The following is a 27,453-nucleotide window of genomic DNA, read 5'->3' on the forward strand; positions in this document are numbered from 1 at the left end:
GTCCTTAAATATTTTTAAAAATTTATCCTCCTTATGATCATAATGAGAAAATGAAGCAAAATAAAGTATGCCATCTCCTATGGTACAATTTTGCTGGACAAAATTTTTAAAAATCTATTTGATTCTTGCCTTATTATAACAAATAGTTGCCATCATAATAAAAAAAATTTTTTTTTAGTATTTATTTATTTGGCTGCACCAGGTCTTAAGTTGCGGCATGTGGGATCTTCGTTGCCGTGTGCGGGCTCTTAGTTGCAGCATGTGGGATCTAGTCAGGGATCAAACCCAGGCTCCCTGCATTGGGAGCATGGAGTCTTAGCCACTGGACCACCTGGGAAGTCCCATAATCAAAATTTTGATAAAGGTTTAAAACTTACTTTTAAGGACTTCCCTGGTGGCGCAGTGGTTGGGAATCTGCCTACCAATGCAGGGGACACGGGTTCCAGCCCTGGTCCACGAAGATACCACATGCTGCGGAGAAACTAAGCCCATGCGCCACAACTGAGCCTGCGCTCTAGAGCCCACGAGCCACAACTACTGAGTCCATGTGCCACAACTACTGAAGCTCACGTGCCTAGAGCCTGTGCTCCGCAACGAGAAGCCACCGCAAAAAGCCCGCACACCGCAAGAATAGTCCCCACTCACAGCAACTAGAGAAAGCCTGCGCGCAGCAACGAAGACCCAAGGCAGCCAAAAATAAATAAATAAAAAATAATATTTAAAAGATATATATATGTGTCTTTTCAAAAATAAATAAATAAAACTTACTTTTATAATTCTTAATTTTACTTTTTAATATAAAATCCTAAATAAACCTTTTTCTCCTTATTTACTTATGAAATTTTAGTCCTCATTTTGAGTGTATTCATTTTTAGCAGTCTTTAGATAAAGAGGATCACTAATATAAAGTGTATGTCAGACCATCCTGGAGGCTGGCTACATCCTAAGAACTTTGAGGATCCCCAAATTCATGAATACCACCATAGCATAAATTAACTCTACTCATATTTATCTCCATAAAATATCTAAGTGAGGAAGAGTAGCAAACAAACAACTGCTGCAATAAGCCTAGTGAGAAAACCATGAGTCACTTCAGGCCCAGGCAAGAGTGTCAGAGACCTTCAAAAGTCACTAAAGAAAACCAAGAGTACTCAGATAATTCTATGGTTTCAAGGGTTTCAGTCTTGTCTCCAATAACATCAAGTGCCTTGAAGGTTGATCTATGTCTTCTATGACATCTGTTTTTACTACAAGGCTATGAAGACCCAATAAGATAATACAGACCAAAGCACTTAATAAACTGTAAGTTATTGACTGCTTTAACTTGGAGCTCTGGGGACCAACCTTCCTTGAAGATTTTTTCCAAGTATCTACAATGTACAAAGCACTGTACATTGTATATGTACATAGGCAGAAATTAGACAGTATCAACACAATTAAATATAAAAGCACCAGGTCAGGATTATTAACTGTAATGACAACCATTTCACATCACTGTATACAGAAAAAACTGAAGGACATGAAGGTAAACTGAAGAGGCTGCTCGTTTATGACAGGAGGCGAAAAGTCTGCTGATAGCTAGTTGTACAAAACAACTGGCAATATGATGCTGAACTATGTGTCTTTCCCTAATTCCAGACAGAGGGCTTAAAACCCTAATAACTACTCTTAATCTCGCCAGGAGAATCTCATTCTATCACAATATTACAGACAGAAAAAAAGACAAATAGCATTTGCAAAAGATTTTCTAATTTCTAGCCCTGAACACAGGATCTAATACAGAGTAAGCACTCTGTACCTGCCACATCAACCAATCAACTGTGAATAGTCTCAAAACATCAAGTGTGTGGTTTATTGTTCAACTACATTTGCATTTTGAGATTGATTTCGCTTTAAATCCTCAGTTAAAAAATATCAAAGGCAAAAAATATATATACACACACATCAAAAGCGAAAATCAAAGCAATAGATTTCATCTACAACCGGAATGAAAGAATAAAGATGGGAATTCCCTGGCGGTCCAGTGGTTAGGACTTGGCGCTTTCACTGCCGTGGCCCGGGTTCAGTCCCCAGTCCGGGAACTAAGCTCTCGCAAGCCACAAGCAGCAGAGCTGGGTGGGGGGGGCAAAAAAAAGAATAAAGATACTTGCTTCTTCAAGTCCATAATCTTTAAGCAATTTAGATTTTCTACCTGAAAAAAGTTTTTCTACATTTATATAAGTTTGTTAACTCTCATTTTAGATGCATAACATACTTTCTATAGGCTCCAGTATTTTCAACTGTTTTTAATAGAACCTATACTCCACTGACATTTCTTTGATAGATTTATATTTGTATGCTTCTAGAGAAATATGTATCTCCACCTTCAGATCTAAGTTTTTTTATGTAGTTCAAAAGACAAAACTATATACATGTAAAATAAATTTCAACATGAACCCACGAAGAAGGATTTGTCTGAGCTGCCAATAGGCTGCCAATACAGCCTATCTACCCTGAAAAATACCTCGGACAATACAGACTCTAGATTACTACCAAAACAAATTTTTTAAATCTGCAACTGCAAGCTAAGAAATCAAGGAGTACTAAAGCATATTTAAGATATGAATCAACAGAAACAAAAGTGACACACCCACATTCTCACTCTAACTTTAAAGAACAGCAGGGCTATACAGTAAAATGAATGTTTAATGCACTCGTAACTATCATCACACACCATAAAATTTTCTCTGATTAAATCTTTACATAGTATTTCAGCAGTATATTGGGAGGAAATGGGACCCTCTTTGGTGACATTACAGGTGACCATGACAATGTGTCTGGACAGAAACAAAATCAGAATCAAATATTTAAAGCTGAAAGGAATCTTTTAACAATCAAGTTAAAACAATCAGATTTTAAAGGTGATTAAACTGAAGCTAAGAGAAGTCAACTGATCATTTAGCTAACTAGGAATAGTCAAAAAATTCCGCGTAAGATCAAACTTTTAAAAAAACTTTATCATTTACCACTATCTAACAATAGTATGTAGCACTAATGAGTAACTCAAATTACATTTTTTTCCATTTCTATACACATACACCCATACCACACATTTTTATACACTTCAAAATTTAAAACTTGGAAAGGTTTTAATGGTGGCAGGTACCTGAAGCATAGGATGCTGTACAACAGGTAGTTCAGGAAAATCAGCCCAATTTAAATTCTGACTGATGTCCAAGAAGGCCTTCTCATCTTAGCTACTCTGAATGTTTACCCCAAATGCACTTCGACCTGCAGCAAAAGTCACCCCATCAACTAAAAATATAAGCCATGCCTTACGCAGAAACAGGACTCCAGGTAATTAACTGGTTCACCTGTACTCATGATACCAGCAAGCCAAAGCCAGGCTCACTTAAAAAAGAAAAAGCTAAACAAATGTATACCTCCACCTTGAACATTTAAATCTGAACTCAATCAAATGCCCTTAAAGTTTAACTCTTAGCCAGTCCTCAATGGAGAGTTAATTGGGAAAAATCAAAAAAGAACCAAACTCATATAATAGAAGATGATTTTTTAAATCAAAGTAAAATTTCCCCAAAGAGCTTATCGTTAGCAATAGGCTTTCATCTGTGAACTGATAAACAACAAAAAACCAATTAGTTATAACTGGTTTTTATAGTTTCCCTTTAAGTTGCCTGTATATATACATTTATGTATATATTTAAGTTGTACCAAAAACTGCTTACAAATGGCAATTCCTGTGAAGTAGATGATGATGAAGTTCCAGGTAATTCTAGCATGTTTCCTAATGTACTGGTACTGGAGTCTGGATCATCCTGAAAAGATAAATTTATCGAGTTTAATTGCTCTTCTATGGTAATGGTTGTATCTCCTAGTGAAAGGGGGGCTGGGAGAAGGGCTGCTTTTTCATTGCTGCCGTCCACTTCATTTCTTTGCTTATTTTTCTGTGTTTCAGTTTGAGGAGCTAATGGCAAGAATGGCGATTTGACTGCACCGTGTCTACTGTCTGGTGTGCTGTCTTGTTCATTTCCCATGGCCACGTCTACACCATTCTCTGATTTAGGCTCATAATTGCAGGTGGCATTGGTCTGAGTTTCCTCAAAGATCTCCTCTATACTCTCATCCTCTGTGACTGGCTGTTCTGGGTCCATTTCAGAATCTACATCTGCATCGTCCACACAAGTAAAATTCTCAAAGTGCAGAAAGCCATTCTTGATAGTCTTTGTTACTTTTACCTGGAGTTCAGGGGAGTTATTACAAGAGGGTTCCTGTTTCATAGCAAGTGCTGTTGGACCACCAGGACTCAAGGAAGTGCAAACAACTGGCGACTGAGCTCTTGAATCACTTTTTTCAGGGTCTTGAAAGGATTCTGATCCATCAGCAGACCCATTTAAATACTCTACATTGATCATGGAGGCCAAATCCTGTAGTCTCCGCAGTGGAATGTAACAAGATGGAGAATCTTGTCCATAAGCATTTTGGGATGTTCCACTGGCAGTCGATAACTGCATAGTACACCCATTAAGTGGCTCAGAAAAATTGGATTGACCATTACCGAAAGGGCTGTCCTTGTCTTCAGGGGCATCTAAATTCACTGGATTGGAAAAGGGCAGCAGACAATTTCTTCTAGGTAGTTCACAGGTCTGATCCATCCTGGGTCAGCATCAACCTGGAATCCAAAAACACAGCAATTAATCTGAGTTAATAGGCCATTTGGCTCTTATCTTCAAAATGGCAGCCACTTCAAGAGGCCTAGTGGCCTCGAAGCCTAGTTCTACTGCACTTCCATGGGCGGAAAAAGTTCCCCAGCTGACGATGGAAAAATGGCCTCGGAGAGACTCCGCAAACTCCATCTTCCCGGAGATAGGCAGATCTTGCCACATGGAAACAGCCGTCCCTTTTTTCTGCACTGCAGACTGGTGGACAGTTGGGCTGATCTAAAATTAAAATCCCTTTGGCAGTAGAAATTTCCAAATCTCAAACAGCAATAGTCCTTCCATTCCCCCGCTGGGGGTCCTGTGGCCGGATCTCCCGAAGGGAGGGGGCTGTAGGGTTCGAGGGGGGCTCCGGGACGCTGCACAAAAAGGTTATCCCCCCCATCCTTTCTGGCTCGCTCGGGCGCAGCGGTCACAATAGCGCTGCACCCTGCGCCCCAGCCGGCGCCGGAGCCTTTGCAGCGGCCGTGCTCTGGCCGCAGGCGAGTCGGCCGAAGCGGGTGCACCCCGAAGCTCGCCTTTCTGACTGCAGGCCTGCTCGGTCCACGGCTGCAGGGCCCAGAGGCTGGAACGCGGCAGGGGGAGAAACGGAGGCAGCCAGTGAAGCCGAGTCAGGGCAGCAGCAGCTGCTACAGCTTGACAAACATGGCTGCTGCCGACGCCGCCGCCGCCTGCCCGGGCCGCGCTCCTTCCCGCAGCGCCGGCAGCACCTCCTGGCCGAGCCGATCTCACTCATCAATATTCAGCAACAAGCAAAGTTTGCTGCAGGAGGGCAGCCGGCCCCGTGCCCCCCAGCCGGCTACCTGAAGGGAGGCGGAGGCCGAGGTGCGCGCGGGAGGCCGGCGGGGCACTGGCCGCGCGGGGAGGAAGTTCGCGGCGTCCCGGCCGGCTAGGCCTGAGCCCGGCTGGTAGTGATGGAGGGGGAGGGGGCCTGCGGCTGCAACGCCGCCGGCCACCAACCCTGTGCCGCGCCCGGCCCTCCCCCGCGCCCCTCACCTCACGGCCACCACCATCTTCCCCGCCCGCCCGCCTCCCCCCTCCGCTCGCTCCTGCCCGCCGCCCACCCCAGCGCACTAGTTACCGTGCCCCGTGCCCCCTCCCGGGCCGGCTGGGGGGAGGGGGTGACCCTCATTACACTGGGGCGCGAGCGGAGCGGTGGGGAGAGCGCGGAGCCGCTCACCGCACCCCCCTCCCCCCGCGTCTCTCTTCAGGGTAGAAGGCAGCGAATGCGACCTGCCCCGGCCTATTCCGCCGCCGCCTCCTCCTCCTCACACCCCCACCGCGCGCGCCCCCGCGGCGGCGCGAGCGACCGAGCGCCTCGCGCCGGCCCGCGTGCGGCTGGGGCCCCGAGTGCGCGCGCACCCCTTCCCCCAAGGCGCGCGCTCCTTTGCCTCACTCTTCGGGGTTCAGGGCGGGTGAAGTCGGGCTCGCGAGCGCGCCGCCCAATCAGCGGAGCCGCCGCTGCCGCCCCCTCTCCTCCCCCTGCGCGCCAGCTCGCGGCCCGGGCCTACGGGCCGGCCCGGCTGCCCGGGCGGGGCCTGAGGCGGGCTCCCCAGGGGCCTCGCGCGCCTCACCGGAGTGTCGGGGCCTGCGGGCGTCGTGGGTGGCACTCCGATCCCCTCACCTACCTCAGGGAGCTGCGCCGGCCCCGGGCTGCACACGGTTCCAGCACCCTACCGGTCTCGAGCCCCAGCCCCGGCGGCACCTGGCCGGGCTGAGGCCTGTCCGACCGCCCCGCCAGCCCCGCTCGGGCCCGCGTCAGTCCCGGCCTCCATCTTAGGTTACAGCCCTGGTTCCCCATCCACTGGGCACCTGCCCTCAGCCCGCTCCGCTCGGCCCGAGGCCAAGGCAACCCCCCTCCTACCGCGGGGCTCACCTGGGGGCTGGGGCTGGGGTCTTCGAGGCCTCAAACCCCGAGCAGGCGCGGCCGCAGGTGAACCCCCTGCCCGGCCGCACCCCAAGCCCACACCACCACCACTACAGACCAAGCTGAGCAGGAAACAAAATGGAGGCAGCAGCTCGGGTCTGCCTCCCCGAGCCAAGCCTGTACAGCCCCAGGGCTCCCTTCTGCCGCAGGCCCGACGCCCGCGAGGCAGGGGGCTGGCTCGTCCAGGCACCAAAGGCAGCCACCCTAGAGCAGCGCAGACAGGCCGGGGACTCGGCCCTGCGGTCCCCACAGCCCCTCACCCACCACCCCTTCCCTTCCCCCTCCCCCCCATTCCTCTCCCTCCCCCTGCCCGGCCGTGCGGGGTGAGCGGCTCCCGGGAGCTGGGTCGGGTCGGGTTACCGGCCCGGGCACTGCCCGCCCAGCCGTGGCCTCGGCAGGGGGGATGAGGCCGGGCGACCCCCGCGCTGAGCCCACCGCCCCCCCCCCCGCACCCGAGCCGGGCAGCAGTCTGACAGCGCGCCCGCACCTCGGCCTGCCGCGGTGCGGCCCCCGCCCAGTGAGATCGAGTCCCCAGCCCGGGCACCGCGGGGACGAAGCTCCCTCACCACCCCTGGGCCCAGGGGTCCTCGCAGCCTCGGGCGGGGCGAGGGGAGTGCTGGGGGAGGGGTCCACTAATCAATCCCTACACCGCCTCCCGCGCCTAGTCCGGGTCTGGGCCTGGCACTGGGACTTGGGCCGGGGGCGCGGGCGGGCGTCAGTAGATGAGTGCGCGCGGGGCAGTGGACGCGAGCTGGGGGCCCGGAGGGGTCGCGCTTCGCACCGCGGACGCTGCAGTTCTCTGCACCCAGGCAGATGGCCCTCTCGTGCCACCTCCGCCCGGCGCAGGCCGCCTGCTCAGCAACCCTGCTCCCCGGGGAGCGCGCGCCTCACCCCCGCGGGCTGAGCATCGGGACCCCGGCGGAACAGCGCTGGGAGGGCGGACCGCCGGGCTGGCCCCGCCAAGCCTGCTGGCCTAATCCCTGGCCTGGGGCGCTCTGCTCTCGGGCGCCAGGCACCTCGAGGCCTGCACCCAGTGCCCGGGGCCCCGTAGCACCGGCCTAGCGCGGCTGCAGCGCGTCCAATCACAAAAGACAACGTGAAGGCAAGCGGGGGAACGCAAACAACCTGACCCCGCGACGCCGACCCCCCCAGGTCCTTCCCCTAACCCGATCCAACTCCGACCCCCGCCCCAGGCTTGCTCCCCGACAAAAAGCTCACCTCGGGACCTATCTGGTCCCTAGAGTGCTAAACTCATCCTCGCTATTCAGAGAAAACCACAATCGACCGCCATAAAAATTCCGCCTCCTCCAGAAAGCCTTCTGTGATTAGAGTTAACTCCATCTCAAAGCTGAGGGCGGCGCCCTCGAGAGCCACGTGACTACCATTCCTCCCAGGGCTTAGTAAATGTGCATAATTATTGCCCCAGTGGAGTGTTTACCCGCCATCCTTCTATCTGTTAACCGTGAGACCACCTGGGAGAAAGGCCACTTTTGGCGTTGCTCTGCGCGGTTTTGGCTTTGGCGCGGAGCTCTCTAAATTTCATCCTTCGGCCTTCTCCAACCTTCACCCCAAAACTGGCCCCAGTTGGCTTGGAGCTCAGGATACCCTTAGCCTCCTGTCCTCCAAGGCCCACAGACCAGCCAAGGAGATACACAACAGGTCCTTACCACACCTAAGTGCTGGGATGCAGTTCCTGCCAAGAGAGCAGCAGGCTGTCTTGAAGGAAGGCGCCCCCTGGAACCAGAGTGATGAGGGGAGCACTGTGACCCCAGAGGGCCTCCTTCTGTTGAAGAGATGAGGTACCCTGACTGTTCCCAGGTGCGAAATCAAGTTGACAGTGTTCTGTGTGCTAGGATCAGCCAGAGAAGAGCTGGGTCTACACCCCAGGGTACTGCCCTACAGGGACCTGCCCTTTGTTCTACTAAGGAGTGACTCCTGCTAATCCCTTCTAGGCAGTTCAGTGGGGGAGCTCTGACTGGTTCCTTCTTCACACCTAATAATTTGAGCCAATCATTTCTGACTGACAGTTACCCCCTGCCAGTTGCCCCAATTCATTAAGGTTACTCTCAACACTTTACTTTCCCACGACCATCCTGAGGGCCTGTGAGCTGCCACTGTATGGCCTTGAGCCAGTCGATTAACAGCCCCAGGCCTCAGTTTCCTCACCTATGGCTTCCAATGCACAGGGTGGCTGTGAGGATCCTGCAAGGTGAAAGTAAGTGTTAGGGGCCTATACAGACTAAGCACTTGATGAATGCTGAAATGTGTTTCACCGCTTCATTCAGTAACCATTTCCTGCATTCCAGGCAGTATTGCTGGGTGCTGGGTAAACAAAGGATGAGATGCCTGCCTTAGGAAGCCCCAGGCCTTAGGAAGAAACAGTTAAATAAAGGTGCTAAGGTGTGAAGAGGGGCCGGGACAGTGGTTCCCCCCAGGGCTGACCTCTACACATCCCTGCCATATATAGGAACCCTGCTCTCCAACCTCCCAGGCCCCACGGAATAGGAGTAGGGGCTAAAGGGGGACAGGCAGCTGGGGATGAACAGCTTACTGATGGTCTCGGGGAAAAGACTGGAATCCCAGAGAAAATCTCTTGGACTTTCCTGGAATGACTCAAGTGTCCCTTCCTGCCTCTTAGAGTGGAATACGGCTGCAGAGGTCTCATTCACAGCAGCCCCTACTGGAGCCTCCCCAATCCAGCAGGCACTGGCCAAGCACCTCATGTGTGCCAGATCTGGGCTGAGGGAACCCACAGGACCTAATATTCTCACAAGGACACTGGCTTCTGAAGTGGGGGAAGAAGGGATAGGGCTGGCTGTGGCTGGCCTTCCTTGTCTCAGCACAGGGAAATTTTCTGGGCCTGCGCCTCCCATCCTTAAGACAGAGATTAGCATCAATAATACTCTCTGAGTCTATGCTGTGTACTGGACACCATGCTGGGCACTTGCACTTGACACACATGAGTTCCTTTAACCCTTTAGCAGCCCTGTGAAGAAATGAGGTCCAAAAGATTAAGCCCTTCTGCAAGGTCTCAGCATCCTGTCATCTGGTGTGATCAGCCTCAAATCCCTTGCTCTTAGCCAGCACACCTTCCAGATACTGTCTGTGAGAAGGCCCAGCACAGTGTCTTGCCCACAGGTGCTCAGGAATTTGAGTGGCAGGCAAAGTGAGATTACCTTAGCCTCAGTTTCTTCATCTGTAAATTACTGTTACTCCTAACCTGCTGAAAGAGATACCTGTCGAGACATTCCACCAGTGTACTTCTTTTTTCTTACAACTGCCCCCCCTTTCATTCATTAATTCAGCAGATAATTATTGAGCTCCCCCTCAGAGCCTTGTGGGAAAGGCAGAGAATAAGTAACAAGGTAGAGAGCTGAGTACTGAGAGAGAAACCAGAGAGCTGCTGGGGGAGCTGGGGTGGCCTCAGGGACAGTCAGGGAAGGGCTTCCACAGAAGTGACATCCAGAGGGAGTCCAGAAGGACTCACAGGAATAGTTTGGAAAGAAGGGGATGAGCTAGAGATTCCAGCAGAAGAGCCCAGAGAAATACCTTGCTTTGGAGGAATTGACCACAGTTCAGTGTGACCAGAGGGTAGTGCGTGGCGGAAGCAGTAGAGGTGATGAGTGCAATAAGAGGCCTCAGATGAAGATGGGGAAAGCCACAGGGGCCTGACAGTGGAGGGCTTTCTTGGTCAAGTTAAAGAATTCAGGCTTTATCTGGAAGGCAGCAGGGAGCCATGGAAGGTTAAGAAGCAGGTTAAGAATCTCACTTGTGCAGTTGAAAGCTCACTCTGCCAGCAGTGTCCAGAAGAGATTGATTCCTCCTCTAGAAACACAAGGGCCTTACCTTAGGATATGCTAGGACTGTTAGGTTATAATAACAGTGTGACTTCTCTTCTGTGCCAGCTACTCTGTAAGACACTCTCTCATTTAATCCTGAAATGGGCACTCTTGTTAGCCCCATATTCCAGATAGGAAGCGTGACCTATTCAAAGTCAAACTCCCAACCCCAACTCCCAGTGCAAGCTCTTCATCCTCACTGGACAGGAGCAGCATCTGCTTTCTGATGAAACAGCCAGGTTTGGAGGCCTTTGGTGATTAGTCCCAAACTAATCTGGTGAACACCACAACCATCCCTGTGATGGGTCCAAGAATTGTTTTCTTTCTCTCTCACCGAGTGGTTTCCCCAGAACTGGATCAGGAACTTAAGATCGAGGAAGGTTTGGCCACATTTGAAGCCATGCAGCCCTCCAGTAGTTTCCTTCCTACCCAAAATGTCAGCTAATCTGACCCTCTAGCCCCGGCCCTAGCCCCCACCCCAGGGACTCAAATTTTCACCTTCAACTGTTCTGTCTCTCAGACATTCTTTTTTGAAAGCCCTGTGTGTAGTGGCCACTAATCCCTGCCCCCCTGCCCTCATCACTTCCCCAGCTGCCCAGTATACTCACTGTGCCAGGACAGGCCACATCCCATCCAGCCTGCACTCATGCTGGTCACTCTGCCTTTTCCCCTGTCATGCAAACTCCTACTCATCCTTCAGGGCCCAGTTTAGAAGATTCCTCCTCCTGGCAGTCTCCCCTGATTCCACCCTTACAGGCAGTCATTTTTTCCTGAATGAGCCCCTGCAGTAACTATTGGCTTTACATTTCTGGTCCCAGCCAGTTGGTGAGCCCCTTATACAAGACAGAGCGCATATGCTTCTCTGACCTCCAGTGACCAAGCCCAGGACTGTGAGGATCAGGGTAAGTGCTGGAGAAACATTTCCTAATGCTTCATCTATCCCCTCCCCTCTTCTCTAAGTCTGTGTCTCCAAAAGACAGAAGAATTATAGCTCAAATTGTGGACTAAATGATTGTGTAAAACCATCCCTAAAAGGATTCAGGGATGTTTGAGGAACACACAAGTCTCTGTGCCAGACAACAGTTTCAGAAAGTGTAAGAGAGCCTATAGGACCTGGAGTTAGATAGATGTCGGTTTAAATTGCAGCCGGGGCCGCTTACCAGCAAGTTCCATCCTCTCCCTGAGCCTCACAAATGGGGTGGTTGTGCAGATTAAATATGTGAATGTAGGCAGGGCCTACACAGAGCAGCTGCTCACAAGACACCTCCTTCAGATGCCACCAGACTTCCCAGCCCGACAGGTCAGTCTTCCCTCCCTAACCCCAAACCTCTCCTTCTCTGGGCACTTGATTTTTCAGATGTACCCTTAGCCTCCAGAGGAGCACTTCTGAACATACTGATTCCCAGGGGAAGAAGGGGAAGTTGAAGAATGCTGGGTTCTGGGGGGATGCAGTCAGAGGAAGGGGGAGGTCTGTAGCCTGTGGCCAGGAGAGTGGCTCTACCTTCTGCCTGCCTAAGGGTTACCATTTTACACCCAACCACCCATCTTCTCCCTGCAAAAAGAGGATATTATCCTATTTTACAGATGAAAACAGAGGTTGAGAAAGAAGCAGTGGCTTATAAGAGGTCCTGCTCTGGCAAGTGATGGGGTGGCTCAGAGTTTATACCCGGTAGTCATTCAATAAATACTAAAAGGAGCTCAGGTAATATAAAGGCAGGGATGAGACTCTGGGGTAAGGGTTTAGTAAAGTGGATGGTCTTCCAATTTTTTTCTTTTTTTTTGGCCATGTGGAGCAGCATGAAGGATCTTAGTTCCCCAACCAGGGATCAAACCTGGGTCCCCTGCAGCGGAAGTGCGGAGTCTTAACCACTGGACTGCCCAGTCTTCCAAATTTTTTGATCAAGTACCCCTTTAAAGAATTTCAAGAGGGGCTTCCCTGGTGGCACAGTGGTTGAGAATCTGCCTGCCAATGCAGGGGACACGGGTTCGAGCCCTGGTCGGGGAAGATCCCACATGCCACGGAGCAACTAAGCCCGTGCGCCACAACTACTGAACCCATGTGCCACAACCACTGAAGCCCACATGCTTAGAGCCCGTGCTCCTCAACAAGAGAAGACACTGCAACGAGAAGCCCACAGAAGAGTAGCCCCCTCTCGCTGCAACTAGAGAAAGCCTGCACGCAGCAACAGAGACCAAATGCAGCCAAAAAAAAATAAGTAAATAAACTTATAAGAAAATAATTTTAAGAGAATATGTATATACCCACTCATCTTTGAAAGTCGATATCTAATTTTAAGTCATATATTGCAAATAATATAATTTTTGGTGTACTACATGTGTGCTTTAAATATATCTTAATCAAAACCTTGGGGCTGTAGATTCAACTCTATCAATTTATAGAAAACGTCTCTCATGTGTCTGAAATGCCAAAACCAGGCCCCATCATCAAATCCCTCAGCCAACTGACTTTTTTTTTAATATAAGAATATGGAATGCTTTATGAATTTGCATATCATCCTTGCACAAAGGCCGTGCTAATCTTCTCTGTGGTGTTCCAATTTTAGTATATGTGTTGCTGAAGCAGCACTCAGACTGACTTTCAATCGGAAAAGATTTGACTCCACTTCTCAATTAAAACCAGCATGTTAATATGTCTCCCCATGACAACCATCCCCCTGCTGGGTTCTAATTCTAGGACTGACAGACAAGGCCAAAGCCTTGCCCTGAGTTTACTGGGTGAAGTAAGTCCTTGGGAAGCTCTGAGGGCTCTCCAGCACCTTCCTCTCCAGAGGTGCCCATTCAGGGAGATTCATCTGGGTGAGATGTGGCTTTTCTCTCATGAGTGGGAAGCCATCTGAAAGAACTAGAGAGAGGTGTTTTCTCAGGCACATCAAGGAGTTCAGATGGAAGTTAAAGGTCTGGGAATTTGTACCCTTAACTCCAACTATGCTCGGAACAATCTGGAAAGTCTTCACATCCCCCAGGTGAAGACCTTAGGCAAAAACCATGACTGGAAAACATGTATCTGTGTAGAACAGGAGGCAGCAACTGTTGGAGAGGGGCTAGGAGGGAGGGCTTTTTTTAAAGGCAGAAGGGACTTGGTCTTGTGTAAACCATTCCACCTCAGGGCCTGTGTTCCTATGTCTGGAAGATTCCGCTGCCAGCTCTGCCAGGGCTCTTTCCATCTATCAGTTCAAGAGTCCCTCTTCAGACAGGCTCACTTGGCTTCTCCCTCACCTTGAGGACCCCTAATTGACCCAAGGTCACTCTATTACATCTTCCTGTTGAGGTAACTTATAGCAATTACCATTCTCTGAAATGATCTGATTTTTCCCCACTTATTTCTTTATTTTCTTTTTATTGAGATACAATTCATATACCATGAACTTCACCCTTCTAAAGTGTACAATCTGGGAATTCCCTGGCGATTCAGTGGTTAGGACTCTGAGCTTCCACTGCAGGGGGCCAGGGTTCAATCCCTGGTCAGGGAACTAAGATCCCACAAGCCATGTGGCGCAGCCAAAAAATAAAATTTAAAAAATAAAATTAAATGTACAATCCAGTGGTTTCTTTCTTTTTTTTTAATTAACTAAAAAAAAAATTTTTTTTGGCCACACCTTGCATTTGTGGGATCTTAGTTCCCAGACCAGGGAGTAAATTCCAGCCCCTTAGCAGTGAGAGGGCAGAGTCCTAACCATTGGACCGCCAGGGAATTCCCCAGTGGTTTCTAATATACTCACAAAGTTGTGCAGCCATCACCACTATCTAATTCCAGAGCATTTGCATCACTTAAAGAAAAACCTTGTACCCATTAGCAGTTGGTCATTCCCCATTCCCTCCCTCCCCCCAGGCCCTGACAACCACTCATCTACTCTCTGTCTCTACAGATCTGCCTGTTTTGGATATGTCATATACATGGAATCATACAGTATGTGGTCTTTTATGTCTGGTTTCTTTCACTGAGCATGATGTTTTCCAGACTCATCCATGTTGTGGCATGTAGCAGTGCTGCATTCCTTTTTATCGCTGAATAATACTGTATTCTATGGATATACATTTCACTTATCAGTTGATGTTTCGTTTATCAGTGATGGTTTCACTTTGGGGCTACTATGAACAATGTTGCTATGAACATTTGTGTACAAATTTTTTCATGGACAGAGTCCTAACCACTGGACTGCCAGAGAATTCCCCAGTGGTTTCTAATATACTCACAAAGTTGTGCAGCCATCACCACTATCTAATTCCAGAGCATTTTCATCATTTAAAGAGAACCCTTGTACCCATTAGCAGTCAGTGTGCATTTCCCTAACAACTAGTGATGTTGAGCACATTTTCTTGTGTTTATTGGCCATTTGTATATCTTCTTTTAAGACATGTCTATCCAGGGACTTCCTTGGTGGCACAGTGGTTAAGAATTTGCTTGCCCATGCAGGGGACACAGGATCAAGACCCGGTCCAGGAATATCCCACATGCCGCTGAGCAACTAAGCCTGTGCGCCACAACTACTGAGCCCACGCATCACAACTACTGAAGCCCGCGCACCTAGAGCCAGAGCTCCACAACAAGAGAAGCTGCCACAATGAGAAGCATGTGCACCGCAATGAAGAATAGCCCCTGCTTGCTGCAACTAGAGAAAGCCCGCGTGCAGCAGTAAAGACCCAACCGCAGCCAAAAAATATAAATTATTTTTTAAAAAGACATGTCTATCCAGATTCTTTGCACATTTTTTGATCTTTTATTATTATTTTTTAAAGAGAACCCATTTAAAAAAATTTTTGGTTGTGTTGGGTCTTGGTTGCGGCATGCGGGATCTTTTTTGCGGCTTGTGGGATCCTCCACTGCGGAGCGCAGGCTCCTCATTGCGGTGCGCAGGCTTCTCTCTAGTTGTGGCCTGTGTGCTCAGTAGTTGCGGCACGTGGGATCTTAGTTCCCTGACTAGGGATCAAACCCGCATCCCTCGCACTGGAAGGCGGATTCTTAACCACTGGATCACCAGGGAAGTCCCCTCTTTGCACATTTTTTTAAATTGGGTAATGTCTTTTTTAGTTGTTGAGTTATAAGGATGCTTTACGTATTCTGGATACAAGTCCTTTTTGGATATAAGATTTACAAATATTTTTTCCCATTCTGTAGGTTGTGTTTTCACTTTCTTTTTCTTTTTTTTTGCGGTACGCGGGCCTCTCACAGTTTGTGGCCTCTCCTGTTGCGGAGCACAGGCTCCGGACGCGCAGGCGCAGCGGCCATGGCTCACCAGCCCAGCCGCTTCGCGGCATGTGGGATCCCCCCGGACCAGGGCACGAACCCGTGTCCCCTGCATCGGCAGGTGGACCCCCAACCACTGCGCCACCAGGGAAGCCCCGTTTTCACTTTCTTGATAGTATCCTTTGAAATACAAAGGCTTTTAATTTTGAAGAAGTCCAATTTATCTATTTTTTTCTTTTGTTGCTGTGCTTTTGGTAATATCTTAGAAAGCATTGCTTAACCCAGGTCATGAAAATTTATCCCTATGCTTTCTCCTTAAACTTTTATAGTTTTAGCCCTTATATTTAGGACTTTGGTCTACTTTGAGTTACTTTACTATAGTGTGAGATAGGGATCAAACTTCACATTCTTTTGCATGTGGATATCCAGTTGTTCCAGCACCATTTTTTTAAGAGACCATCTTTTCCTCTTGAATAATGGTCTTGGCACCCTTGTCAAAAAATCAATTGACCATAGAAGCATGGGTTTCTTTTTCATTTCTCAATATATTCCATTGATCAATAGATCTATCTTTATGCCAGTACTACAAAGTCTTCTTTTTTTTATGGAGAGGCATTTTATTTTAAATATAGCAGTGTGTACATGTCAATCCCAAACCCCCAATATATCCCTCCCCCCAACTTACAAAGTCTTAATTGCCTAATTTTTTTTTTTTGGTCCACACCTCCATCTTTCTCACTGTCTAGAATGGAAGTACCAAGAAGTTAGGACTTGTTCACTGCTCTGTTCCCAATGCCCAGAACAAGGACTGGTGCAGAGTAGATGCTTGATAAATATTTGTGGATTGAATGAATAAATCCTCGAATAAGTACAATGCTTTTGGGAAGAAGCCAGTTGAGAGGGGAAAGTTGAGGGTACAATAATGAGAAGTCACTGAGGTCAAGGAGGTGCAGGGTGTATGAATGGGGTCATAGGTGGATGGATGGACCACAGAGCAGAGGACATGTAGGGAAAGGCAAGGGGCCTCAGCTATGTTTTAAGTGGGAAGGGAAGGAAATTGAGAGAGGTCCCACCCAGTACCTCTGTTTTCTCCAGAGATAGGAAGTGAAGGGGAAGGGAGGGGCTGCAGGCTCAAGGAAGCTGAGGACAGCTGAGTGACCTTGGGGCTGGAGCCCAGTCTTGGGCCTAACCAGTGGGCACCCTCCACTCATGATTGTATCCCCTCCAGGGTTCTAGGGTGAAAAGGTTATCAGATGAAAGGTCAAGGGGGGAAGTGCTAGAGAGGGTGCATGTGAAGTTGGCCTTGGGCCCCAGGCTGGCAGAGGCAGGAGGGAAGCCATAGCCCAGGGCCCCTGACCACAGGCAACATTTCCTGAGGAGAATGCCAGGGAGTTTCCAGAGGAGTCAGTGATAAGACAGAACCAATGAGATGAACAACTAAGGCATGACAGTCAACAAAAGCGCTTCCCTGCTCCCACAAATCCTGGGCCCCTTGCCTGGAGAGTCAGTTGATGTGTCTAGAGTTCATAATAAGCCCCAGGGATACTTGCAGAGGCCTTAAATAATAGGGCATCTCAGGGTTTGTATAGTAGCCAATGGGAGGATGCAGGTGATTTCAGAAGGCCTATCTAATTAGTCATATTAATGAGCCTAAGGCAATTAAGAGACCAGAGAGGAGGAGTTGAGGGGGCCTCAAGGTGGTGGCATCTCTAGCCCTGCCCAGGGAGGGGACCCTGGAGGACAGCCAGGTGACTTAGGGATATGATAGGCCCTGGATCTCCAGGCTGGGCAGGGACTGAAGCTAACAGTAAGAGAGAGGCCCTTGCTGCCTTCTGCATCTCAGGTCTGTGGCAACAAGGGGTCTGAAATGCCCTCGGAACACCTAGTCACATGCTTCCACTGTGCTGACACCAGCTCCTCACTGTGGCCTAGAACACCGCGCAAGATGTGAACCTGCCTGCAAGTCCAGGCTCATTGTCTACCCTGTTCCCCTGCCTCTACACCCTTCAGCCATACTGGCCTCCTTTGGTTCCTGGATGCAGAAGACTTTGCCCTGTTAGCCCTAGCCCTCTCCATAGTTCTGTGTAGTGGGTCTTCAGTGTGCCAGCTGCCTGTGCTGGTGCCTGAGAGGTAGCACACAGTGAAGTTATGGGTACAGCCTCTGGCCCAGAAGCCTCGCTTGAACCGCTGCTCTACCGCTTAATAGCTGTGTGAACTTAAGGAAGTAATAGAACCTCTCTGTGCTTGTGTGTCCTCTGTCAAGTGATGTTGTTGAAATGTTAATATGAGCTTCAAATAGTGTCTAGCACATGGCGAGTCCTGCAGTTGTTACAGTCATGATTATTGTTCTCACGAGGCTCAGAGAGGTCAAGATCTGCCTGAACTCACAGAGCTGGTACTTGGCAGTTTTCTAAGATGTTTTTTTCCAGTACATCACTGTTGCATTATGAATATCCCCAGCTAACTGCTGAGATTTTCCGTGCTATATATTCCATGATTTTGTATACTTTGTCCCGCTACTGTTTCTGTAGGTTAAATTTACCCTTGTCAGACCAAGTGAAGGAATAATGGAGTTGGAAGACTAAAAAGGCATACAGGCACATTCCCATGGACAAGCAGTTTACATTCTAATAAGAGAAGAGGAATAAAAAATAATGAGGATTGTGAATTCCTGAAAGGTAGGCATATCAACAATCATAAAAAATATAACCTATGTTTTTGGGAGCTCACGGTGTACAGGCACTGGGCTTTACAATCCTCACAAAAACACCTCAGTAGGCATTAAGAATCCCATTCTACAGATGAGCGTCAGCAATGTTAAACACCTGTCGTAGGTCACACGATGACTGGAACTTGGGTCTGTCTTCCGCCAAATCACCACTTTGGACCAGTCAAGGCAGTGGTACAGGGATGACCATACCGCGGCTTAGCCGCAGTAGCTGGCAGGAGAGAAGGAGATTCAGCAAAAAGGACTTGGGGTCGTAGCAGTCGGATAGGCAGGAACCGGGCGGAGTTGGGGGAGGCCGGGCCTCAACTTCTGAGTTCCGCAGGGGCTGAGAATGGCTGTACCCACGCCACCCGCACAGCCCCGAGGTCCCACAACAGCTCATCTTCCGCTCTGCCCGACACGTGGGACCTCATTCCTGGGAGAGCGCCTCTGATTGGCCGGCTCGGTCAGGTGTCTCCCGCGGGCCAATCACCAGAGGCCAGGAGGTGGGCTGGGCGATCTGCTCTGCCTGCGTGGAGCCTCAGAAAAGGTTGTGTTATGCGTGGGGCCGCGCTGGGAAAAGGCTTTCAATGTCTGGCATAACCCAGTTCCAGCCGGCGGTTGCCTTTTACGCCTATTTATCAGAATTTGCCCCTAGCCCTGCCCCATCGCTCAGAGATAGAAAAGAGGACTGGACCAGCCTTCCTCTTGGGCTTTGGGTCCCGCCCTAATGCTTCCTCCCGCTTTTGTGCATCTTTCTCCTTTTGCTCCCCTGGAGCTCCAAGCCTTCCTGTCTTTTTGCTCCTTCCTGGCAGCCCACAAACCGTGTAGTCTCTTCCCCTGTTAAGAGAAAGATTTCAACGCCTCTACAGCCAGACTCTGCCTTTTTTTTTGCCTCCACTGACCCTGGCCTCCCTTTCTCATCTCCCTCCTCATCCCACTTAAGTCTGGCTTCAGATCACCAGCAGTCCCACTCTGGCCAAAACCGGTGGTATTTCATAATCTTTGTTGCTCCACTTTGCAGCATTTGACTCTGTTGACCCTTTTGGAACCGACAAGATTTCCTGGAGCTCCCACTCTTGTCTGGTCCCTTCCTACCTCTTTCCCAAGCCCTTCTCTGTGCCGCCCCATCATGGGCATGCCTCCTCTTTTTCCTGTCTTTGCTGATTGTTTACCCAGACTCCCTGAGGGATCCCATCTGGTCACTGGCATCTCCTAAATGCCAGTAATTTCTGAGCCTCAGTCTCTAGCTTGGATTTGTCCTTCAGCTCCAAACTTGCTACCTGAATGTCTCACTGGTGCCTAAGGCTGAAGGCAGGTGTTTCATTCAATAAATATTTGTTAAACTGAGGGCTCATTTACAGTATAAATATTTAAAAACATATCTTTACATATAAAATAAATATGTAAGTATTTACTGCTGTGTGCCAAAAGCTTGGGAGTACTGTGTCACCTGTGACAAGCACACAGTGGGTTCTTCATTACTGTGTGCTGAATTCATGTAGAAATGAATGTCGGCATAGTGCCTGGCACAGAGGAGGTGCTCAGTGTTAGTTGCCTCGTCCCTCAGCCTAGCTCCTCTCTATGCCAGGGATGGGAACTGTCCCATCACCTCACCTTCAATGCAGAAGCTACGTAAGTGAGGTAAACAAGGTAAACAAGAAATAGCTGAAGTGAAAGTCCTCCTTGTCCTGTCTAATATTCTACTCCCAGGGCAGTCTACTCCACAAAGGCAGCACTGCTCAGTGATGGGGCAGGAGAGAGAACCAGGAGCTGCCATCCTAGGACAGGCAACTGCTGCAGGCAGACTGGGAGACATACAGACCAGAGTTCAAATCCTGGTCGGGTGATCATATGGGTCCTACTGGACTTCTGTGAGCCTACATTTCCACCTGTAAGTTGGAGATATGAATAGACTCTACCTCATAGAGATTTGTAGGGATTTTCCCAGAGCTCTTAGAGGCATCTAGCAGGCATTGGTACTTAGCTATTGTTTTGGCCCAGAGACAGCAGGTAAAGATGATTTTCCCAGTGGTGCACTATCGCCACCGTGTGACGAGATGGGAAATTACATAAGGGAGATTCTTTGGCCTGAAAAGGGCTACTTAGACTTGGGCTTTCTGAAACCTGAGAATTTGCTCCCTGCTGCCAGTGCTCTGCTGTCTAGGCTCCGTCAGGCCTCCAGTGTCAGTGCTATCACCTGTGGAGGAGAAATCATCCCACCCAGGTTTAGGACACTGGCTGTGCCTTTTCTAACTGTAGAACTTTTGGTGGCTCTGCGCTGTGTCATTCAAGCCTTTTCAGAGCTGGTACCCTTGACACCTGCTCTGTGCTTGGAAATCAGGGCCATCTAGCTCCAGACCTGACTCGAGATGATCCCTCTGTTTTCTCCTCCCTTCCCATCTCTCCTGAGCTCCCTTTGTCCTCCCCCTGATTCGGGACCCTGAAGTACATTTCCCCAGTAAGCATGTTAAGTTCCTGGGACTGTATTCACGTGAACAGCAACCATGTATTGATCACCTACTGTGTGTCTGGTGCTGGACCCCTTATGGGCATTTTTTCCATATACTCTTCACAAATCCTGTTGGGAAGTTTGCTATGATTGCCCCTATTTTATAGAAGAGGACACCAAAGCAGAGAAAGGTAAAGTGATCCACCCAAAGTCGCACAGCCATCAGGTGACAAAGCCCTGCCTATAACTGCTAGGACACCTAGTATGGTGGAGAAGGCAGACAGACCTCACTTCAAATCCCACCTCTGTTGCTCACTACTGACTCCCCAACTTTGAGCTCAAGCATCCTGTCTTCCTCTAAATGAGATGGCAGCCCCCACAAGGCACAGGTGCTGGCTCCAGGGGACAGGCAGTGTTTGGGGACATAACACCAGGGATGAGAAGTGGGGAGGGTATCACAGCTGGCAGTCAGAGCTGGTATGGAACACAACTGGGGTAAGTCGGGGTCCCATTAGGGAGGCTGGAATCAATGACTGGGAGGCCCAGCTCAGGACCCGGCCAGCAAAAAGTAGGGGCTCAGGGGACCAAGCTCCCATCAGCTATCACCTATGTAGCCCCTACCTGTTCTCCTAACACCCACTCTAGCCTTTTCCAGTGCCTTTCTCACTGGGCAACCTCGTGTTGACCTTTCCAAACACACATCTGATCATGTCCTTTGCTGCTGAAGATCTTGTCCTCCCACTGCTCGCTGGGGACTCAGCCCCTCACCACTGCCTGTGAGCCATGTGTGGTCAGTTGCTATAGCCCTACCAGCTCTGTCACCTTCTCTGGTCTCTGGCCCTTCCCATCTCCTTGAAGCCACCTTAGACCTTTGCAAATGCTGTTCCCATAGACTGAAACACTCTTCCCTCCTCTCTTTGCGTAGTTAATGTGGAGGTGCTGGAAGTTCTAGTGGGTGGGGAGAGGAATGGAGAGTTTGAGACCTGAAAGAGGAGTAGAGTTTGGAAAACCGGTAGGGAAGAGAGAACAAACCTGTGTAAAGGGATGGAGCTGCATGTGTTGGGGGAGGGGAACAGGTAGGGATTGAAGCTAATAGGAACAAGGCATGCCTAAGGCCAGGGTCAAATCCTTACCCCAGTTCCGAGGGCAGTGGGAGGGTTTTGAGCAGGGGCGGTTACAGCGGTTCCCCTGGGTAGGGTAGAGAGGGCATATCAGCACCGCTCTGAAAAATGGAGCACCCAGAACTGAACAGTCCTCCAGGAATGACGTGATCACCAGCAAGGAAAGTCATCTCTTCACAGGATTCCCACCTGAAACCTCTATGGGTACAGCCCAAGGTCCCAGCCCCACCGAACACGAGGCTGAAGTGGGATGCTACACTTCTTGTGGCCTCCAGGAGGTGGCACCATCACCACAGCGTGTCCTCTCCACCCTGTTCCCTGCTCTGGAGACCCCTCCCAGGGTGCAGAGACCAAAGAGGAAAGAAGAGGTGAGTGAGGAAAGGAGAGGAGGAGGCCAAGGGCCCAAGGGGTGGTTGGGATGCAAGTCACAGGACGGGAGAGTTGGGGTGGTACTGGCTCCCGTTTGATTTTTTTCAGGGTCAAGCAGGTTATATTAGTCTGACTTAGATTTTCACCATTGTGTGCCTCACCCTCCTCCATGCAGCCCATTGTCAGGCCCCTGAAACACTCACAGGGACCCAGCCTGTTCACCCAGCTCCTGGCCATTGCCCAAGAACCTCCAAGTTCTTGACCACCTTCCTCTCCCCCCCGCCACCGTTAGCAAGCCCTCTTATTCTAAAGACATCCTTCAATTTCCACTTCTTTCCATCGCCTGGCCACCATGGGGGCCTGCAATGTGGCTGTGCAGGATGGTGCTGGTCCCAGGCCAGAGGATGGGAGGGGAAATGGACAGTCCCTCTGTGGATGCTCTGGGACTCATTACTTCCGTCACCTTGGGAGACCACGTGTGTCCTTTGGGGGTGCTGTCCCAGTTTCCAGCTCTAACCAGGAACTAAAAAAGTCCACTCGCCCATCTCCCCACATCTGTGCTAGCAGCCCCTCACTCTCTGGTCTCTACACTCCTCTGGGAGTGAAATCCGAAGCCTGCAAGGCACTCTGTGGTGTGGCCTCATCCGGCAGCATGTCCTCCCTCACTCTGTCTGTGCTCTGTCCCCTGGCTGAACTGGAGTGGCTCAGATTCTCCCCACTCCTGCCTGCCTCCAAACCTCTGTGCAGACAGTTCCCTCTGCCTGGAATGCTTTTCCGTACAGTCATCACAAGGCCAAATGCTCCCCTCCCTCAACTCACATATCACTTCCTAATGGAGCCCTTCCCTGGGTCGGACCAGGATCAGTCCCCATGGTAGACATTCACAGCTGCAGCCAATCGATCTTCAGAGTCTGTGTTAATTATAGTCAACGCTTTCCTGGGTGTTTTTTTTTTGTTTTTTCGGTACGCGGGCCTCTCACTGTTGTGGCCTCTTCCGTTGCGGAGCACAGGCTCCGGACACACAGGCTCAGCCGCCATGGCTCACGGGCCTAGCCACTCCGCGGCATGTGGGATCTTCCCGGACCGGGGCACGAACCCGTGTCCCTTGCATCGGCAGGCGGACTCTCAACCACTGTGCCACCAGGGAAGCCCATGGGTGTTTATTTAATGTCTGTCCCCACCTCTAGATTTCCAGCTCCTCAGGGCAGGGGCTTGTCTTCATCACAGGGTATAACCACTGACTAGAATGGCACCTGGTATATAGTAGGTGCTCAATAAATGTTTGTTGATTTACTGTGCCTCCCAGCCCTCTTCTGTGGTTTCTTCTTCAGCTTGGTCACCCACGTCACCTCCTCTGGAAAGCATCACTGACCCCTGCCCTGGGTGTACATTGCTCCTGGGCTTCATTTCGGGGCTTCATTCCTTTGTTTGCTTTTCAATTCCCTTTGGGCCTCATTCCCCATTCTTATCTCCCTGCGCCCCAGGCAGCCTTGCTAATGGTTTTGTGTGTGTTCTTGTAACATGTGTGTTCTCTGTGTCATCATTTCTTTTGTGCAAATGGCTTTATGCTTTTGAGCTCACTACATTTCTTACCCTTTCCACTCAGCACTAGGCTTCTGAGGTCCCTTCACATGGCTGCACATCCACTGGGTCTTCTGCACATGTAGTCCATCCATCTCCCAGTGATGGACTCCAGATTGCCTCCAACCCCTCCTCCAAACTTCCCCATGTGGTCCCGTGTGAGGATTTGGGAAAGGGGGTAGTATATATTCAGGGAAAAATTGCTAGATCATAGAACATTCGTTTATATAATTAGCTGAAAGCTCCCAGGTGGCTCTGGGATAGCTGCACCCACAGTCCAGGTGGGCCCCCCATATCCCTGTCAACACCTGGCATTCTCTAGCTTGCTAACTTTTACCAGTCTGATAAGTGAAAAAGGAGAGCATCTCTTGCATAATTCTTGAGTTTCAGGGTCTCTTCATAAGCTTGCTAACCTCTGATTTCCTTGTCATTCAATCACCTCATCATACCCTCACCATAAAATTTTTTTTTTAATTTTTGGCCACACCGTGCAGCTGCTGGGATCTTAGTTCTCTGACCAGGGATCGAACCCGGTCAGTGGAAGCACAGAGTCTTAACCTCTGGACCACCTGGGAAGTCCCTGTAGTATTTTGAGGTGTCTTTTCCTTGTGGATTTGTAGGCCCTTCTTAGGTGCCCCATGCTGTCCTGACACAGTGTGGGAGAATGCTGGCTTATAGGCAGACACCCTGTAGGCGCCTAGGTGCTGTAAGGGCAGTGATGGTCCTGAGCCCTCTTGGGGTTCCCAGCCCCACATCAGAGGGTGAGAGGAGGGTCGACCATCCCTCGGTGGACACTGTAGGGCTCATCACTGTGGTCCAAGACTATGTGTGTATTTTGGGGGGCACTGTCTTAGCTCCTAAAGGGGCTGGGAAGCCTCTTTGAGATCAGCTCACCAGCCTGGAATTTAAATTTTGAATCTGAGAAATTCATTCAACACGTATTCATTCTGTGCACATTTAGGGAGCACTTACCATGCGCCAGGCCCCGTTGTCGACATTCAGGTACAACTGTGAATGGGACAGTCCCTCGGCTTCTCAGAGCCCGCCTTCTAGTGAGGTGGCAACCAGTAAAGAGTGAGCAAATAAGATAATTACAGAAGAAGACAAACAAGGGGCTAAAATATGGAATAACGGGGTGGGGGGGTACTTTGGCCAGAGCGGTCAGGAGAGTCCACTCTTAGGAGATGACTTTCATTCTTTTTTTCTTTAATAATTTATATCACTTTTAAAAATATTTATTTTTATTTTATTTATTTTTGGCTACATTGGGTCTTTGTTGCTGCACGTGGGCTTCCTCTGGTTGAGGCGAGCCGGGCTACTCTTCGTTGCAGTGTACGGGCTTCTCACTGCGGTGGCTTCTCTTGTTGTGAAGCACGAGCTCTAGGCACGCAAGCTTCAGTAGCTGCGGCACACGGGCTCAGTAGTTGTGGCTCTCAGTCTCTAGAGCGCAGGCTCCGTAGTTGTGGTGCACGGGCTTAGTTGCTCTGCAGCATGTGGGATCTTCCCGGACCGGGGCTCGAACCCGTGTCCCCTGCATTGGCAGGCGGATTCTCAACCACTGCGCCACCAGGGAAGCCCTATATCACTTTTTTGTGTTTGACTTTTTTAAAAAAAATTATTTATTATTTATTTATTTTTGGCTGTGTCGGGTCTTAGTTGCGGCACGCAGGATCTTCGATGAGGCATGTGGAATATTTCGTTGCGGTGTGCAAGCTCTTCGTTGAGGCATGCAGGCTACTCTCTAGTTGTGGCATGCAGGTTTTCTCTTCTTTAGCTGTAGTGCACAGGCTCCAGGGCATGTGGGCTCTGTAGCTGTGGCACACAGGCTCTCCAGTTGAGGCTCAAGAGCTCAGTAGTTGTGGTGAGCAGGCTTAGTTGCCCCATGGCATGTGAGATCTTAGTTTCCTGACCAGGGATCAAACCCGCATCCCCTGCATTGGAAGGCGGATTCTTTACCACTGGACCACCAGGGAAGTCCTGATGACCTTTGTTCTGACAGCTAGCCAGAAACACCAGTGGACTAGCATTCCAAGCAGAGACCTGCAAGTAAAAGGCCCGGAGATTCTCATGAACTTGGGGTGGTGGAAAAACAGAAAGAAGGTCACTGGAGGTGGAGAATCAATGGGGGAGGGGTATGCGAGGAGTTTGGGGAGTGGGCAGGGGTCAGTTCAGGCTTCGTCCCATGGGCCTGGGTTCAGCCTGGGCTGGTGTGTGAAGTGGCAGGAGGAGAGTGTGGCTGTGTAGGAGGGTGCTGGGCCCTGGAAACTCTGAAACTGGCTCTGGGGCAGCCTGAGGTTTGGGCCAGGCAGCCTTGGAAACTGGTGTGTACTCAGAGGGGATACTTTTCTTCTCTGGTATTTTTTCTTTTCTTTTCTTTTAATTAATTTATTTTTTTGGCTACGCCGTGCAACTTGCAGGATCTTAGTACCCCAACCAGGGATCGAAACTGGGCCCACAGCAGTGAAAGCACAGAATCCTAACCACAGGACTGCCAGGGAATTACCTCTTTTTTTTTTCAAAAAAATTTCAAATTTCAATTTTTGTAGATAAATAGTACACGTATCAGGTACAAAAATCAAAAGAAACAAAGGTCTCCTCCCTCCTTGACCCCAGCCACCTAGTTCCCCTCCCCAGAAGCAGCCATGGTGACCACCTGCCCACCCTTCCCAAGCGATCGCATCCCTACAACTGCAGGTACATGTTTCACAGGGACACGCATGTGCTGCTTCATCTTGAATTTTCCCCTCAGTAGTGTAACGCAGAGCAAATTCCCCATCAGAACACTTAGAGCCCCTTTGTGAAGGCTCTAGAGCTGTCCTGTCAATACACAGCTCCTTAAACTTATATTTAAATTAATTACAATAATGGCTTGTGTCCCTCAGTCACACAAGCCACATTTCAAGTGCTCAATAGCCATGCATGGCCAGTGGCTACCATATTGGACAGCACAGATAGAGGATATTTCCATCACTGCAGACGGTTCTCCTGAACAGTGCTGCTCTAGAGAATTCCATGTTATCCATCATTTATTTCTAGCCTGTCTGCCTTCAGGGGGTGGCTTGGAAGGGGCCACACCATAGAGGCAGAAGCTCAGCTATGTGAGGTGAAGCCTTCCTCAGCACATGCAGTGGGTCCCCCAGCAATTACAATAATCTCAGTCCCCCAGGATCCAAGGGCTACCCCTTTTACAAGGTTGTAGAGCTGTGCTGTCCAATATGGGTCTGGCCATCTCAGCCTTTTGAGCCAACCCTCCTCTCCTGGGACCTGATTTCCTAGGGGTCTCAGCTGTTAAAGGAAAGGACCTCCCTGACCAGGAGCCTTATCATCGCCCTTACCAGGTCATTCAGTCGTTTGAGAAAACTTTGTGGGCCTGCCCTGCACTGGACCTGACTTAAAGGGGGAGCCCATGAGGCCCCTGCCCTGAGTGAGACAGAGAGAGCCATAAATGGGTCATTCCAGTTGCGCATAGAGGCAGAATGCCTAGGCAGTGCTGTGAGATTAGCGTGGGCTTCCTGGAGGAGGTGATAGCTGAGCCA

The 27,453-nt window shown here is 49.9% G+C and overlaps 1 protein-coding gene and 1 non-coding gene across 12 annotated transcripts in view; both read right to left on the reverse strand.

Moving 5' to 3' along the window:
- The window catches only part of NSD1 (nuclear receptor binding SET domain protein 1), a 136,739-nt gene extending 130,027 nt beyond the window's left edge, over positions 1–6,712 (reverse strand). Inside the window, exons 1-3 of one of the 11 annotated variants that reach the window (XM_067732717.1) lie at positions 6,592–6,708; positions 4,556–4,669; positions 3,726–3,815 (exon numbers count right to left, since the gene is read on the reverse strand). In XM_067732717.1, the coding sequence (XP_067588818.1) occupies positions 3,726–3,815; positions 4,556–4,585 (120 nt within the window). In that variant the 5' untranslated portion in view covers positions 4,586–4,669; positions 6,592–6,708. The other 10 variants (XM_067732716.1, XM_067732718.1, XM_067732714.1 and 7 more) reach the window with 10 other exon arrangements.
- Positions 6,713–12,962: 6,250 nt separating this feature from the next.
- LOC137222827 (U6 spliceosomal RNA) lies at positions 12,963–13,068 on the reverse strand. Its single transcript, XR_010942618.1, has one exon. It is a non-coding gene; the product is annotated as a U6 spliceosomal RNA (small nuclear RNA).
- Between the last annotated feature and the right edge of the window lie 14,385 nt (positions 13,069–27,453).

This window comes from Pseudorca crassidens, chromosome 3 (assembly GCF_039906515.1).
Source record: "Pseudorca crassidens isolate mPseCra1 chromosome 3, mPseCra1.hap1, whole genome shotgun sequence".
Lineage (NCBI taxonomy): Eukaryota > Metazoa > Chordata > Mammalia > Artiodactyla > Delphinidae > Pseudorca > Pseudorca crassidens.